General features: G+C 38.1%; 1 protein-coding gene across 4 annotated transcripts in view; it reads right to left on the reverse strand.

Annotated features, from left to right (window-relative positions):
* atrx (ATRX chromatin remodeler) overlaps positions 1–18,735 on the reverse strand; it is a 193,945-nt gene that overhangs the window by 48,877 nt on the left and 126,333 nt on the right. For all 4 annotated transcript variants that reach the window (XM_059976858.1, XM_059976855.1, XM_059976859.1 and 1 more), the window contains 5 exons: positions 18,591–18,708; positions 10,145–10,275; positions 4,881–4,969; positions 4,162–4,325; positions 3,706–3,859 (listed from right to left, as the gene is read on the reverse strand). In XM_059976858.1, the coding sequence (XP_059832841.1) occupies positions 3,706–3,859; positions 4,162–4,325; positions 4,881–4,969; positions 10,145–10,275; positions 18,591–18,708 (656 nt within the window). The remainder of the gene's footprint in view (positions 1–3,705; positions 3,860–4,161; positions 4,326–4,880; positions 4,970–10,144; positions 10,276–18,590; positions 18,709–18,735) is intronic.

Genomic DNA, 18,735 nt, shown 5'->3' on the forward strand with positions numbered 1-18,735 from the left:
AGGAAACATTCTCTCCACATCTGCTCTCTCTTGGCCTTTCATTCATCTGAACTCCAGTGAGCACAGCCCAGAGACATCAAATGTTCCTCATATATTGACTGCTTCATTCCTGAAATCATTCTTGAACCTCCTCCAAACCCTCTCCAATGCCAACACACCTTTTCTTAGATAAGGGGTCCAAAACTGCTCACAATACTCCAAGCGCAGTCCAACCAATTGCTTATAAAGCCTCAGCATCACACCCTTGTTCTTGTATTCTAGACCTCTTGAAATGAATGTTAACATTGCATTTGCCTTCCTTATTATCGACACAACCTACAAGTTATCCCTGTGCAGGATTCCCTACAAGTTAACTTGTAGGTTCCTTTGCAACTCTCACTTTTCAATTTTCTCCCCATTTTAGAAAATAATTTATGCCATTATTTCTTTAATCAAAGTGCATGACCATACATTTCCCTATACCATATAGCATCTGCTACTTTGTCCGTTCTCGAAATCTGTCTGATCCCTTTTCCAGACACCCTCCTTCCTCAACACTACCTGCCCCTCCACCTATCTTAATATCATCTGCAAACTTGGCCACAAAGTCATAAATTCCATCATCTAAATCATTGAAATATAACATGAAAAGAAGCCCTCCCAAAATCGACCACCACTAGCCACTGGCAGCTCCCCAGAAAAGAGGCCTTCTTTATTCCCCTTCTTTGCCTCCTACCAGTCAATCTTCTATCCATGCTAGTATCTTTGCTGTAATACCCTGGGCTCTTATCTTGTTAAGCAGCCTGTGAGGCACTTTGCCAAAAGCCGTCTAAAATCCAAGAAAACAACATCCACTGACTTTCTTTTTTCTATCCTGCCTTGTTATTTCCTCAAAGAGAGCCCCCCCCCCCACATTAGAGTGACTGACTTTAGCCTGTTTTATCATGCGCTTCTGATTTCCCCATAAGTTCATCCTTAATAATGGACTCCAACATCTTTCCAACCACTGAAGTCATGCTAACTGGCATATAATTTCCTTTCTTTTGCCTCCTTCCCTTCTTATAGTGTAGTAACACTTTCAATTCTCCAGTCCTTGAGTAACATTCCAGAATCATTACAAAAGCCTCCACAATATCTTCAGTAACCTCTTTCAGAACCATGGGGTGTAGTCTATCTGATCCAGATGACTATCTATCCTCAGATCTTTCAACTTCTCAAGCACCTTCCTTAGTAACAGCAACTACAATCACTTCTGCTCCCTGACAATCTCACATTTTTGGCATTCTGCTAGTATCTTCCACAGTGAAGACTGACACAAAATACTTGTTCATCTGCCATTTCTTTGCCCCCCCATTACCTCTCCAGCATTTTCCAGTAATCTGATACCAACTTTCGCCTCTCTTTTACTCTTTTTATATATTTGAAAAATCTTTTGGTATCCACTTTATTACTATTTATTACTATTTCATCTTTTCTCTCCTTGTGGCTTTTTTAGTTGCCTTCCATTTGTTTTAAAAGCTTCACAACCTTCTGACTTCCCACAAACTATATGTCCTCACCTTGTCAGTCATAGTTGCCTCATCGTCCCTTTAGAATACTACGTCTTTGGGATAGATCTATCCTGCATCTTCCAACTTGCCCCCAGAAGCCCCAGCCAAGGCTGTTCTGCTGTCATCCCTGCTAGTGTCCCTTTTCCAATCAACTGACTATCTTCTCCCCCTCAAACTGCAGGGTGAATTCCATTGTACTATAAATTAATGTTTCCTAAGGGTTCTTTTACCTTAAGCTGCTTAAACCAAACATGGTCCATTACATACACCCAATCTAGAATTGTTTTGGCCCTCATGGTCTCAATCACAAGCTGCTCTAAAAAGCCATCTCATAGGCATCCTATAAATTCCCTCTCTTGGGATTGAGCACCAACCTGATTTTCCCAAACTACCTGCATATTGACATCCCCCCAGGACTATCATAACATTGTCCTCTTTATATGTCTTTTAAAAAAAAATCTCCTGTTGTAATTTATATTGCACATCTTTGCTATTGTTTGGAGGCTTGTATATAATTCCCAACTGTCTTTTTACCTTTGCAGTGTCTTAACTCTCTCCACAAGGATTCCAGATCTTCTGATCCTATGTCACTTCTAAGGATTTCATTTTTTTAAAAACCAAAAGAGCCTTCCTACCTGCTTGTCCTTTTGATACAAGGTATATTCTTGCATATTTAGCTCCTAACTATGATCCACTTTTAGCCATAACTCAGTGATACCTACGTCATACCTCCCGATCTCTAAGTGCGTCACAATATCAACTACCTTATTCCATATACTGCCGTACATTCAAATACAACACCCTCAGTCCTGTATACATCACCCTTTTAGATTTTGCCTCCATGTAACACATCAACTCATCCCACTGACTAGAATTTTGCCTCACCATCTGTCCACCTCTTCATCCTCTTTCAGTTGTTACCATCACGTTCATGTATTTAGCCCCTTAGTTTCTACCCTATCGCAGACATTCCCTTTCTTCTCTTCCCCTTCCCCACAACTTAAAACACATTGATTTACCTGTTTCCAGTTTTGATGAAAGGCCACTGACATGAAATGTTAACACTAGTTTTTTCTCCCCTCCGCGTGATTTGACGCTCATTTGTTTAGATTTATAAATTATTCAAGCAAGGCACCAAAATAACACATCTAGTTCTCCCAAAGAAATAGCTGTTACTAAAAAGGAGTCAGCAATGTTCCATTATTCCACATATTTCTTCATGACACCAGATCAAATGCATTCAATCTGTCCCACCAATCCCTCTGCTTTCCCACATTGATTTATTTCCTTGTAATATATCCTCTCATAGCCTCTCGACAGATTGTCTCATTCTCCACTTGAAGGAGAGTCATATTATAGTAGCCTACATGTCTTTTGCATGTGGAAGGAGACCAAAACACCCAGGGAAACCCACATAGTCACAGGTAAAACATACCAACTCCACATAGATAATCTCTGACATAGGAATGAAACCTGGGTTGCTGCAGCTAGTGTTGATGTTCTGATTGCACACTCTAGATTTACTTGTTATTCCAACCTATTTTCAGGCTGCTTAAAAGATGATGTTATCACTTTTGTGGATTCAACTTTAAGTGCTGAATCTTTCCCTTTCTTTTAACAATACAACTAGACATTAAAAAACATTACCACATTCTAAAAATATGATTGGTCCTTATCAATAATGCAGCACAGGCATAATTCTTTGTTTTTAATACTTCTGGCATTTACAGGCAAATCCTTGGATTGCCAACCAAACCCGACAAGTAAAAGACCATGCTTCTGCTGCAATGAAAATTCCTGAAGAAATTTCTATGAATAATGTCACAAGTGCAAGTAGAAATACCAGACTATTATTAATAGGGCTGAACTTCACAACCCCTCCAAACATATATTCTAGATTACATTAAGTTCAGTAGATGCATTTCAAAATTACACAGTACTCCCACCAAAGTACACTGCGATTATTCTTGTTAATTAATATTTTATTTTTCACTGTCTACACTACATCTACATTTCAGTTTGGCCTTGATTTTTGGAAGTTGTGCAAAGTTGACAATTTGAGCTGGGGAAGTGCAGTGAAATTAAAACATAAACATTAAATCATACCATTTTCAGAAAGAATGCACTCAAAATCAATAAAACATTGTGGGCTTATAACAAAATGCTGTCAACTTACACTTTTTCCCCAATTGCTTCTGACATATATAGAATTTCAAATAAGATGGCCATTTTTCCAGAATGGTGAACTAGCTCCGCATCAGCGTCAGTAATGAATTCTTTGTACCAGTCAGCTGAAGGACTACCTGGATTGGAACCAGTGGAAGGCTTTGCTGCAAGCACCAAAATTAACATCACTTAGAATATATTTACAGTGTAGTAGACTATATATAACACACAAATTGGATTATATAACACCTAATGCTACTGATAATAAAGCAAGATTATTTTTACAACTTAGGAGAATACTCAAACACTTGTTAATTCCAAATTTGTATCAAGAATGATCATAACATACTAATTTATTCTGTTTAGTTAAAAAAATTAATATCATGTATTGTAGTTCGAGTATCATATCATATTAATGTGAATTACGCAAAAATTAAGTATAAAACTAACACCAATAAGTTCTCACCATCATCAGTTTTTACAGCAGACTCTACAGGTTTCTCTTCCATACTTCCTTCTCCTCCACCACGTGATCTTGAATTCCAGACCTTGATCACCTCTACATCGTTGTCACTGCCACTCTCCTTAGAGCTGCTTTCATTTTTCTTTCCACGCTTTTTCTTCTTTTTACTAAATTTTATGTACAAAAAATTAGAACACACATCTTACATGTAACTCCTGCAGTACTTTCTCAGTAATACTGCTGACATAATCAAAAAACTGCATAAAACAGTTAAGCTCTTAAACTCACTACATTATTGCATAACTGTTACAAAACTGAATCTTAGCAGTTTACAAAAATAGCATCTGCACGCATCAATCCCAAATTTGATTAGTTTTAAATGTTAACTAAAACTGAAATATTTATCTAAAATACAGGCCTTTCTTTGGGAAATTCATCACCTCAAAAATGCCTCTCATTTTTCAAGACTCGGCATTTTACTTAGAAGGTATACTTCAGTGCTTTCAGTATTCAGACTTTAAACTTTATAGACTATCTAACAAACATTTCAATATACATAATCCAAGTTGTCACCATTTTACATCATGGATAAAATTACCAGATTAATATAAGAACTGAAATGTTATGAAAGTGCAATATGATTGTGTTTTCAACACAATAAGAAGAATTTGCAAGCATAATTCAAGCTATTCCTTATAACAAAATAGGTAAGTAAAAAGAACCTTTTCTCATCTTCAGAGGAAAGACTCATTGAGGTCTCATCCGTATCTGATGCAATGAATTCATCCATACTGTCTTCATCAAAGTAACCCTAAATCAACAGAGAGAGACAGATTATTCACTTTTAACTTTAGAAAATTATACCCTATGTTACTGAAACAACGAGCAACGGTTTATACTCCATCACACAACTCCTCCTTTGTTCATGTTCTACACACTGGAACACCACACCCAACAACACAGTGGGTGTACCTTCACCAAAAGGACAACAGCTTATCACAGGCAATTACGATGGGCTACAAATATTGGGACTTGCCTGTGTTAGTTAAATGTTAGAAAAATAAATGAAAAGTGATGCTTTCATTTCTCAACAGGAAGTTGACATATGATCAAAGTCTGTGAACAACTCCTGAAAATGTATTTTACTTTTTTTTAAAGAATAGAAATTATAATTAAAGCAATACTAAAGTGAATAAATGTAAATATAAATGACAAAGGTACAATCCAATCACAAACAAGAGAAAATCTGCAGATGCTGGAAATCCAAGCAACACATACAAAATGCTGGAGGAACTCAGCAGGCCAGGCAGCATCTATAGAAAAAAGCACAGTTGACATTTTGGGCCAAGACCCTTCAGCAGCTCTTGAAGGGTTTCAGCCTGAGACATTGACTGTACTTTTTTCCATAGATGCTGCCTGGCCTGCTAAGATACAATTCCATGCAGGAAGTTGAGAACCCTATTTCCCATTCAACCCAAATACACTTGGTGACAAACATGGCAAATTAAAAACGCTGTATCCAAAGGCCTGTAATTCTTAAGTACCCCTCATATAATCTTGCTGCTTCAAGATATTTCGATGTGATCTACCGAATACTGAAGCCAAAGTTCAAGGAAAGCAAAACTTGATACCCAGATCTTACCTGTCAATTTTGTGTTCAGATATTGATCATCTAAAAAGCCACAATCATTGAAATGACTAATAGTTATTCCAAATTTTCAGCAGTTTTAGTTTCAATATAAGAAATTAATTCTTCTAACAAACTCAGTTAAGATTCTGCCTTCTGAACAATAATAGTGACTAATACTTAAGTAATACTGGCATAGCTATCTGACAATATCAGGTTCTGACTGTTATAAACTAACTGTTACCAAGTATCACAGCCATCCAAATTCTGAACAGACACATGGGAAAAGATAATGTTTTCCTTCTGATCTGGTTAGATCACCAGGATTGCTTACTACATCTTATCTTTGAAAAGGAGAGGGAGCTTGTTTTTCTCACCAAGCACTTCATATTCAGTTTTCTACTCGCATGATCATTACTCCATTTGTTTTCTTTTTCTCTTACTCATGAACATGTTAAACTTTTCAAAGATATTTTTTGCTACTGTTGTTTACAGATCTGCAAATGCAGCTAAAGTACAACTCAAAGTTGTGCAAGCTTTAAGAGATTTGCACTCTATTTTCTCCATCAAAAAATATATTCCGAACACTACAGTAGTTAATTACAAAATTTATTTTTGCCTAAAAAATTAAATATATTTACAAGTGCAATTTAAAACAGGCAGAGAAAAGGCAAGAATGCCTAGTTTATCGTCATTGAATAACCTGATTATTTAAAAAAAATTAAAATGATGTAAGATTCACTTGATTAGTGTTGTCAACTTTAACACTTAATATTTAAAATGCTTAAGTTTCTTCAGTTTAATTTTACAAACTTGTTTCTTTTAATTTTGACTTCACCAATCTCAGAAAACTTTAAACTTATTCATTTTTCAGGATGATGTCATTACTGGCAAGGTTCAGATTTTTTGCTGATGCTAATTGCATGATGGCAATGATACCATCCGAAAATGGTACTGTGAAAGAGTTCCAGAATACAGAGCCAACATCAGTAAAAGGACAGCAGCGTTCAAGTTGGAGGAAGATATAGACCATGGTACTCTCACACACTTGAAACAATTGTCCTCCTTGTCAGTATTACTGAGTTCGCAGGTTTGGGACATGCTGTCATACAGTTCATAGAGAAATACAGCACAGAAACAGGCCCTTTGGCCCATGTAGTCCATGCTAAAACCACCTAAACTGCCTACTGCTAATGACCTGCACCTGGACCCATAGCTCTCCATATCCCAACTATCCATCTACCTTCCAAACTTCTCTTAAATGTTGAAATTGAGCTTGCATGGGCCACTTGTGCTGGCAGCTCATTCCACCTTCTCATGCTCCCCTAAAACTTTTCAATTTTCACCCTTAACCCATGACCTCTGGTTGTAGTCCCCCTGACCCTGCTTGCATTTACCCTAAAATCTACCCTTCATAATTGTGTACACCTCTATCAAATCTCCCATCAATATGCTATGTACTAAAAAGTAAAGCCTTAACTTATTCAATCTTTCCTTATAATTCAGAACCTCCACACCTGGCAACATCCTTGCGAATTTTCTCTACATTCTGAATCTCAGCCTTGTTTACATCTTTCTTGTAGATAGATGACCAAAACTGCACACAATACTCCAAATTAAGCCTCATTAATGACTTACACAACTTCAACATAACAGTGCATCTTAACTCGATACACTGTCTGTGAAGGCCAATGTACAAAAAGCTTTCTTTATGACCCCATCTACCTGTGATGCTACTCTCAATGAATTATGGACCTGTATTCCCAGATCCTTTTGTTCTACCACTCCTCAGTGCCCTACCATTCACTGTGCAAGATCCACCTTGGTTGGTCCTACAGAAATGCAAAACCTCGCACTTATCTGTATTACATTTCACCTGCCATTTTTCTAGCTGTAAGCCATGATAGCCCTCCTCACTGTCCACTACATTCCCAATCTTGAGGCCATCCGCATTTGCTTATCCAGTTAACCACATTATCTTCCAGAACATTGATAAAGATGAAAAACAACAAAGAACCCAGCACCAATCCCTGTGGCACACCACTAGTCACAGGCCTCCAGTTAGAGAGGCAATCCTGTACTTTCACTCTCTGGCTTCTCCCACAAAGCCAATGTCTAAATCCAATTTTCTACCTTATCCTGAAAGCCAAATGACTGAACCTTCTTGCAGGCGTCCATGCAGGACCTTGTTAAATGCCTTACTAAAGTTCACGTAGACAACATCTAATGCCTTGCCTTCAGCCACTTTCCTGATATTTCCTCGAAAAACTCTATAAGATTGGTTAGACATCATGCACGAAGCCATGCTGACTATCCTTAATCAGCCCACATCTGTTCAAATACTTTAATATCCGGTCCCTTAGAATACCTACCAATAACTTTCCACAACTGATATCAGACTCACCTGCCTATAATTTCCTGGTTTCTGTTTAGAGCCTTTTTCAAACAGCGGAACAGCATTAGCTATCCTCCAGTCCTCTGCTACCTCTCCTGTTGCTAAGGATGTTTTAAATATCTCTGCTAAGACCGCTGCAATTTCTGCACTTGCATCCTGTAGGGTCTGAGGGAACACCTTGTCAGGCCCTGGGAATATATTACCTTGACTTGCCTCAGGGTAGCAACTATCGGGTCTTCCAGAGGACCAGTTTTGTCTCCAACAATTCTTTTGCTCCTAACACACCTGTAGAATCCCCAAGGATTCTCCTTCACTTTGTCTGCTAGCCTTCCTAATTTCTTTTGTAAGCGATCTCTTGCATTTCTTGCATTCCATAAGCACGTCATTAGTTCCCGCACTGCCTTTTTTCTCTTAAGCAGAGCCTCAATATCTCTTGAAAACCAAGGTCCCTACACTTGTTATCTTTACCTTTTATTATGATAGGCACATACAAGCTTTGTACTGTCCAAATTTTGTTTTTGAAGGCCTCCCACTTTCCAAGTACTGCTTTGCCTGAAAACAGACTGTCCCAATCCACACTTGCCACATCATTTCTGATACCATCAAAATTATTCTTTCTCCAATTTAGAATCCCAACCCGCAGACCAGACCTACCTCTTTGTATATTTGAAACTAATAGCATTGTGGTTACTGGATGCAAAGTGTTCCCCTACATAAACTCTGCCCTGTCTCATTCCCTAATAGCAGATCCAGTATTGCATGCTTTCTTGTTGGGACTTCAGAAGATTACCTGCTGTGCATTATGTAAATGCTACGAACTACAGTCACCGCACAATAGGAATTAGTGTTTTAGATAGTGAATAAGATGCCAATCAAGCTGGTTACTTTGGCTTCTTTCAATGACACTGAGATGCCAATGGATAGAATTCTCATGGCCCTCACAGATGCTTTACAGATGGTGGAAAGACTTGGGATGTCAACAGGTGTAACTTGACAGGATACTTAACTACAGGCAATGCTCAGCACATTGTAGTGTAGGTATTAGACTCCTTTAACAAGAGGAAGCATCCTCTCAAGTACTCAGATAAATTTGTATGCCTCCTTAAGATTCTTCTCATTCTTCTGAAGTCAGGAATTCACAAGCTTGGCCAAATGAATTCGCTTTGATGTAACAGACTTGCTATCCCAGAAACAAGACTGATGAATGTTCAATGGACTCCCATTAACACAAGTAAACTCTTCTTTACATCAGGAGAATTAAAATAGAACAGAATACTCAGGATTGGTTTTACCAAAGCCCTTCATAATTAGAGCAAAATGGTCTTCAAATATTCTAGTCTATGAGAAAATGAATCTCAGGGTAGTATATGGTGACATATTTTAAGTACTTTGATAATAAATTTACTTTGAAATTTGAGGCCCAACATTCTCCCATTTTTCACAACTTAAAAATTGATAATGAATTATTCTTATTTAAAATTTCAGATCATTAACTGTACTTTATTTTCATAGCAGCTTTGGTGGGACTTGAAGTCCCTGGTCTCTGGATTATTATCCAGTGATGAAGTTACTACTCTGGTCACCATCACAATGTATTTGGTGAAATTGGTGTACTCAAGTTAAAAAACTCAGTGCAGTGTGATCTAATTGCTTTGCTGCATAGCTCACTGGCATCAATGAAAGGTTCCTACACTCAATCTTGAATTACAGCAAATACATTAGTTTTAAATAGATATATTTTTCAAAATGTTCTAAAGATGACAAATTCCAAGTTCTATTACATATTGCAACAAGTTTTAATCTTATTAAATGTTTTTAACCCTTTCAAATATGGTTCATAAGTGAATATATTTGACTATTTATGCAATAAACAATTTATTTCCGTAATCTGCACCACTATTTGAAATTTACTGGAAAATATTACAAAAATAATCAATAGAATTCACTATATTCATTTATTCTACCTTGTTTTCTTTACTGATGTAGTCCAACTGAAGACACCAAGGGTGGGTCCAAATCCTACTCAAAACCTGAAAATCTTGAAAGAGTCTTGTTCCGGCTCTACCCCTTCCACCTTCAGTACTAGTTCCTACACCTGAAAACAAAATGAGCAATTTAGAAGTCTTACATATTTTCACACCTCCAAACAGTCAAAAAACTAGTTCCATTTAACTTCTATTTCAATAACTAAAGAAATGTTTTTGTGTACATATTCACTTGCTAACCAATAATGGGATCTATTTTAAGTCACTTTGTAATTGTGCTTCAACTCATGCAATTGATAATAATTTTTTACACAAAGTGCCAACTCAATTTACATTCCCAAGAAAACTTAGGAAAATTTTTAAGATAACATCAGTATTCATTTGAAACTGATATATTATTTAGTCCAAAAATTAGCAATAAACAACTGTTCTCGTGCCATTTCTTCAGGCATCTAATTGCTGCCAACCATTTACATGCTGCCCTTGGTGATATCACTCAAATATCTGACATCAGCTCCCAGATGTATGTGAATGACATCAGAACCTTCCTAACACTTATCGGCCTATGTCAATGTCCATCCATGAACAAATTGCGTTTTCCTACATTAAACAATGAGAAAAGTGAACATTCCCACTGCAAATTCTCTAAACTTCACTAATGATTAGATTCCAATTTCCTTGTGTCTAACTTGTTATACCAGCATCAATACAATACATTGTACAATAAACAGATTTACTGTCTGTGGTACATTACCATGGACAAAGTAAAGTCATATTTTCTATAACAGTGGCTAAACTTTTCAAAAATGTTAACACAATGCACTCTTGGACATTCCAAGATAGTGAAAGTCATATCAAGTTTGTTCTTTCATCGCTATGTGTCAATAACAATACGATCTTCATTTAGATATGCAGGTGAATTTCTTTTCTACTTCCACCACTCCTCTTCATAGCTGTCCTTCTGTACGTTTCAGGTGATCGATCCTGTAACATTACTTTAAATTTATGGGATTCTTTGAAGTTTTTTTTTAAAAAAAAGCAGCATTATATATGCTGATTACCAGTTTTTGCTTGTTTGGGAAGAATAGCTAAGGATAGATCACAGTCATTCATACCATATATTCCTCACAGGCAAGAATTGGCAAATAGAATGCAATGCAGAAAAATTACAGATGATTTGTCCTGCCAAAATGGAGAAGTATTACAAACCTTGCAGATCTCTGAAGCAAAGAGATCGAGAGCCCTAGTACAAGCTTCATAGAAGGCTAATGATGTTGTCAGTTACTAAGGAACTGAATTACAGGCCGTCCCCGGGTTATGAACGAGTTCCGTTCCTGAGTCTGTCTTTAAGTCAGATTTGTACGTAAGTCAGAACAAGTACATCTGGTATTATTTAGCGCCCCTTAATCAAACGTTTGTCTTAGTATATAGTATATATTTTACCTTTCTATGCATATAAAACACTTAAGAAACATATGTATTCCAATAATTAAACCACTGCTTTGCTTAGTAGTAACTGTAGCTTTCATCGGGGCAGGGCCTTTCACATGCTCCATTATTCTCACTTTATCCGTTATCCTTTAAAATTGTTCCAATTGACCGACTGTAGCCTAACGCTTTTCCAATGACCGATAGCGTTTCACCTCTTTCCAAACGTTTTATTTCCACTTTATTTTCAATCGTGATCGCTTCCCGTCAATGGAACAGAAACACTGCGGGAGGCAGGTCCCGACCTGCGCTGGCTCCCGAGGTCCGCTGGGTCCTAAGGACCACAACACCGAATTCCCCAGGTGCTAAACTGCACCGCATTGAGACAGGTTAAATGGGACAAGTGGGGGCAGTGCTGGGTTTGGGTATTCGATCCCCCACAATATTCCGCGTGGGAATTTAAACTGGAGGTGGCATTTTTTTTAAAAACAAGGTTGAGTTGCGAGCTCAATGTCAACCCGGCACGGATGGTACGGGAGTCACTGGATCGACATCAACTTGGCACGGGAGCGGTCTGTCTCTAAATCGAACTCGGGAACCTCCGTTCTCTAGTCCTGTGCTGATCTGACTGCGCCACCAGCCGACCGGAAACGGGTGGGGGGGGGGGGGGGTGTGGCGGGGTCAGGGTGAATCTTACTAAGAAAAATTTAAGCCAAATACAAGTTAAACACTCAACACAGTGTGAATGGCAATGACTTAAAATGGCAGACAGCGTCGCAATCCAACTTAAAATGGTGGATGGCGTTCTTCCTCGGTTCGTAAGTCCGAGGTAAAATTTATTTTTTGTAAAGGCTCACAACAGCCCAAGAGGAGTAGAAGCAGAACACTACCTCACTTTTTAAATATGCATTATTTGTTTTTTTGCATGATTTTTAGTCTATTCAATATACATATAATTTATTATTATTTTTCTTCTTCTATATTATGTATTGCATTGAACTGCTGCTGCTAAGATAACAAATTTCATGACAACAGCAGGTGATAATAAACCTGACTCTGAATTTTTGGAAAGTCTAGGGAAAAGGTACATAGGTACCTGATAAGCAAGGGGTTGGTCAGTCAGGTGGAGGAATGCAGCGTTGATGTTAGAATCATATTTGTCATGATCTCATTAAATGGCCAACAGACTCACAGGACATATTCCTAATGGATATGTTCTATTATTCATAATAGTTCAATAGTACTTAATGTGGTGTGATTAAAAAATTATAGGGTATGATTATGTCACAAATTAAGCGGGGCATTGCACTCAATTGCTAAATGCAAAGTGCATTATTGAAGTGTCACATGTATGCAAAAAAAGCTTGCATTTTTCATACTGGCAGAATGCAGATAGAAGTATTCCCTAGGTATTACTTCTCATTTTCTAGTTCAAATTCAAGTTAAATTGTCAATTCAACCGTAGCCAAATGTGTTCCTCCGGAGCCAAAGTGCAAAACACAGAACCAGTCACACACTTTTATATGGAACATATAGTTACAATAGCAGAAAAACATACAGTTACAATAAAATAATATAGCCAAGTCCCTGAGTGGTATGGCCTATAGATTAATGGCACATGTCATGTTGTCTTGGAGCCAAGTTTCTGCAAGAGCAGTCATGTAGCAGTTCCTCATCACATGCCAGTGCAGCCACATACGAACACAATCCAGCTGGTCTTCCATGACCAAACAATGAAGGGCAGCACTAACGAGAATGGCCAGTCCTCAACCCAGTGCTGACTTCAGGTCCCCACCATGCGTAGGCTCTTTCCTACACCACCTCTGGCATCTCTTCCTATGTGGCTGCAACAGGCAATGCCTCAAGATGAGAAACTGGTCCTTGCAACTCCACTGCTGTCTTTCTTGCCAATGAACCAGTGAACTGAATGCGCAGTATCCTACATTACCAATGTCTAACAGGATCTTGCAACGACACTGTTACAAGACAATCATTTGCACCATTTATTGCACCAGCACTAAGGAGCTGGTGGTGGACCTGAGGAGGGCTAAGGCACCGGTGACCCCTGTTTCCATCCAAGGAATCAGTGTGGACATGGTGGAGGATTACAAATACCTGGGGATACGAATTGACAATAAACTGGACTGGTCAAAGGACACTGAGGCTGTCTACAAGAAGGGTCAGAGCCGTCTCTACTTCCTGAGGAGACTGAGGTCCTTTAACATCTGCCGGACGATGCTGAGGATGTTCTACGAGTCTGTGGTGGCCAGTGCTATCATGTTTGCTGTTGTGTGCTGGGGCAGCAGGCTGAGGGTAGCAGACACCAGCAGAATCAACAAGCTCATTCGTAAGGCCAGTGATGTTGTGGGGGTGGAACTGGACTCTCTGACGGTGGTGTCTGAAAAGAGGATGCTGTCCAAGTTGCATGCCATCTTGGACAATGTCTCCCATCCACTCCATAATGTACTGGTTAGGCACAGGAGTACGTTCAGCCAGAGACTCATTCCACCGAGATGTAACACTGAGCATCATAGGAAGTCATTCCTGCCTGTGGCCATCAAACTTTACAACTTCTCCCTCGGAGTGTAAGACACCCTGAGCCAATAGGCTGGTCCTGGACTTATTTCTACTAATAATTTACTTATTATTATTTATGGTTTTATATTGCTATATTTCTACACTATTTTTGGTTGGTGCGACTGTAACGAAACCCAATTTCCCTAGGGATCAATAAAGTATGTCTGTCTGTATTGAACTGTACACTGCCTCTGATGCCTTCTTCCCTGGGTGGCTGTATTAGGTGACAATGCAGTATGCAACAAATCCAGCTCCACTGCTATCCAGCAACTCAGTACTAGGGTAGATCTGCAGTACCTGATATTCTTAAAATCCAGTGTTTTGTGATTGTAGAAAAAAGACGTAAAGGATGAACAATCACACCACAGTTTGGACCTGGAGTTTGCGACCACTGTTTGGGACTGCAGGCACAGTTGTCTTACCAAAGGTACCCGAGATGGTATATTTAAGTCAAAGCAAGCAGAGTAAATGCAAAGCCAAACACACAAAATGCTGGGGGAATCTCAGCAGGCCAGGCAGCATCCAGGAAGAAATGAGCAGGAATGTATTTAGAATGAACTAGAGAACATACAAAGTGCAATGAGGTACTTATTAGACATGAATAATAGCTGAGAGGGACATAAATCTAGGTCTAGAAATAAAAATATTTGAAAATGGGTAAATACAAAGCAAAGCATGAGCAGAATTTTGATATTTTTAAAAAATTAAGATTCCCTGAATACAGAGTCAAAGATATAACATTATTATTCCAAAACTATAGTTTGACAACTATTGTGACCCATCATAAACCCCTTGAAACCTGACAGCCAGCCACAATGAATGAACGGCATTAACATTTACCACCACCAGACAACAATTGCAAAGGTTCTGCTAAACCATATTAAGCATTCCAACCACCCAGGATAGTACAAACAGTTATTTAAATACAATGATTTAAATGCAGCCAGGGCCCCAAATCTGGACAGTAGGACAGGTATGTGGCCAGAGGCGGAGTTGGAGCATGGGGCACCAGGAACGCGGGTAGGTTTGCCATTGGAGCGGGAGTGCCTTATATTTTACTGACTCCCTTTAAGCTTCCTGGGTTCATTAGAAAAATTATTTTAGAACTGAGGAACATGTTATGTGAAATCAAAGTATAAGTATTGATATATGTAACATTCAACAATCCTAAATATCTGCTAGTCCAGCCTAACAAAGTTGAAAAGATGCCAAATTATTGGTGTTTTACTGTAGTTATAAGCTGATCGAATTGTGCTCAATCATTTTTGGGTAGTCTAATATAGTAAAGATAGGACTATCGAAGGTAGTTTATGATATTTTGAGACACAAGGGAGAGCAAATGCTAGAATCTACAACGAACAATCTGCTGGAGGAACTCAGTGGGTCGAGTATCACCTGTGGAGTGGAGGAGGATGGTTGGGAGACCCAAAATGCCAACAATTGTCCACACTTCCCCACAGATGCTGGTGACCTACTAAGGCTCTTTCAACAATTTTTTGCTGCTTCATTTGATTAGAAATTATTCCACAGATAAACATTTAATCATTAAATAGTCAAAAAATTATTGGGGAGAAAATAACAGTAGAGAGAGTGATGGAAGGACATTTCAATACCTAATCAATGAATAATAAATGTGTACATTAGCATTAGTAACAAAAGAGATGGTGAAAGATGAGGTCAGTTCACACAAAAGTATTTGAATATGGCATGCTTTATCACATGTCTTTTTGAGACAAATCCTAAAATAAATTGAAAGCAAATTTGATGAGTGCAGTGCATAAAAATGAATACGAAGTAGGGAATCAATGAACAGAGATAGGAATGAAATGCAACAGGTGTCCCAGGTGGTTTATGAAAGGTTGAATAGCAAACCCATTCTAAAAGGCTGCCAGCACCTTGTGTAAGTTCAAGTTTAACAGCAAAGTCCACTGGTACCTTTTTTTATTTGATTAAGACACATGCTTCTACTCTTAAAAACACACTGAAAGCCTATTAAATAAAAACATTCTCACATAGCATTTAAAGATTAAGTCCTCATCTGACCTTTACAAGTCTTTTATACTCCCTCCCAACTTCATTAATAAAAGTCCGAACTTAACAAAGTTTAGTTACATCCTTGGAGAATTGGAAGGACATTAGGAAAGGTTGAGCTCAGGAAAATGCCAACAAATATGCTTTTATTTAGAACTACCTAAGCATCACCCACAGATGTATGGCAAGCACTAAGTCTACAGCAGCTGTGAGGCAAGGTCCAAGTGCATTCATTGTCCCCAGTGACTGCACAGAGCAGCACCACAGGTGCCGAGGCCACTTGTACATGTAATTTCACCTAACATACCAGACAAGTGAAAACTGAAATTTATATATATTATGTGGCCAGGTTGGCATATACAATAGCTTATAAAGGTAAATATTTCACAGCAGAACAAAAATACATTTGGAATGATGACAAAAATATAAAATCCCAAATCTAAGTCAGTTTTCAATAAATCACACCATACAAGGAACTCAGTTGGGCAAAATGACCTTGTTTCGCAGCATAAACCAGACATCTGGTTTAAATTCACCCTAGTTAAGCCCCTGTATGCCATTAAAATGCACAGCAAACTTGAATGAAAATGAGGTGCAACTTTAGTTAAGAAACTTCATTTAAGTAAAAGCCACAAGATGAATGCTCCATTGTAGTTCTTAAAGATTACTAAGTAGATCTTGCTGAGAAGTTACTGTCCTCAAAGAGTTTTGTAAAATGTTGCACAAGTTGTGCTGATTAGGTAATTATGGCCACAGATTCAAAGTGTTCTCTGATTGCACAAGAATAAGCTTTTGGCTAATCAATTGAGTTTTAAAATCCATTTATCACAAACAGACCGTAACAAAATTGTTATTGATAAATATCTACCAACTTGGCAGTATTTTGATAACAGAGTCAGTACCATAATGCAAAACCCTCAAACTTAACATCTGATAGGCACCTTATCCTGTTCATATTGACACTACATAGTAACTAAATTCTGAAAAAGTATTTTGTAATACTAAATACTTGCATTTTATTTCCTTGCTTCTTGAATATTGTAACACTATTTTGAAAAAATAATTTTGTGCCACTGTTTAATTTGACCAATTTCCCTGTTAAACGTACCCATATCCTAGCTCCAGTATAAATTGTTATCAATTTCTGTAATATTGGAACTGCCTGAATGCCATTTCTTCCATTCTATGCAAACTTTATTTTGTGCATGTGTTTCCAATGTCTCCCTACTACTTTATCTGTTCGTTCATTCACACTACGAACAATTCTAGTCACCAGTATTCTTGCCTAAACCGGGTTATGAGCAAAACAACAAATGAAGTCAAATGGACAATGAAATCACGTTCGTTTCTGCTCTCCTCTATTACTAGCTCCTGTTTCTGTGACTAGCCTACACCTCTAAATATCACAAAGTAGCTCATTTATAGCAATGATTTAAAATCCTTATCTCCATTGTAAATTTGAAAGAAGTCTTTAAAAAGAACTTTCTGACAGTTTACAGGTTTATCAGCTGAATAAATCTGAAATCTACACAGATGTTGCAACAGGATCTATCATTCTTTTTATTTCAGATGTTAAATACTCCTGCATTTAAGCTCTGCTGTGGGCCATTAGAAAGCAGTTGCACCATCCTGCCTCAGAAATCAGCCTGCTTCTCATAGGGTGGGAACATTTTACTGGCAGTTCACCAATCACAATTGTGATCCGGGCCAATGAAAATTAATTGGGTCTCACACCAACTCTGCCGGGTAGCCACCACACTCACACCCAGTCTGCTCAAGATGCATGCAAAAATCACCTATAATTTTAGGTTTTTTAAAATGCCAACATTTTGATGAAACACTTGGATCTACAGTCACATTCCACTACTCTCTCCACAATGTCTAGACAGCAGGAAGATCCAACTCCAACACTCCACACATTACAACGCCATTCCGCTGTACTTCTGAAAATACACAAGTTATTGAATTGTGTTGTTCTTCGTGGGAAAGGCAGTCATTCATTTCTTACAGGCATGATTCCTCTTATTAAACAATTTGAGCAACATGCAAAAGTGATCAGAGGCTACAGAGTCAGCTATTCTTTTAATGTCAACTACTTGTTTTTTTTTACCTGGAGAATGAAAGGTGCAGGCTTTTGGAGGGGAGTGATGGAAGCAGACACAATAGTGGCATTTAGTTAGATACATTAATATGCAGGCAATTGAAGCATTTGGATCTTGTACAGACAAAAGATGATTAGTTTAATTCACCATCACATCCAATGCTGATGTTAGGGGCTGATGAGTGTGTTCCTATGCACATCATGCCTCTATGTTCACTGAATGAAAATTTAAAAGGTACTTGCTACTAAAATCAAAATTGCAAATGTTTAAGAAGTTTTGTCACACACCTGTGAAGTGGTCAAGGTAGTACTGATAAAGTTTGCACTGAAGTGGCATCATTCTCACAGCAAGAACATACTCATGTTTTGGAGGCAAGAATTTTGTAAGTGCAGTATAATCTTTGCGCTGTGGAAATAAAAATAAATAGGTTTT

Source organism: Hypanus sabinus, chromosome 8 (assembly GCF_030144855.1).
Source record: "Hypanus sabinus isolate sHypSab1 chromosome 8, sHypSab1.hap1, whole genome shotgun sequence".
In the NCBI taxonomy this organism is placed as follows: Eukaryota; Metazoa; Chordata; class Chondrichthyes; order Myliobatiformes; family Dasyatidae; genus Hypanus; species Hypanus sabinus.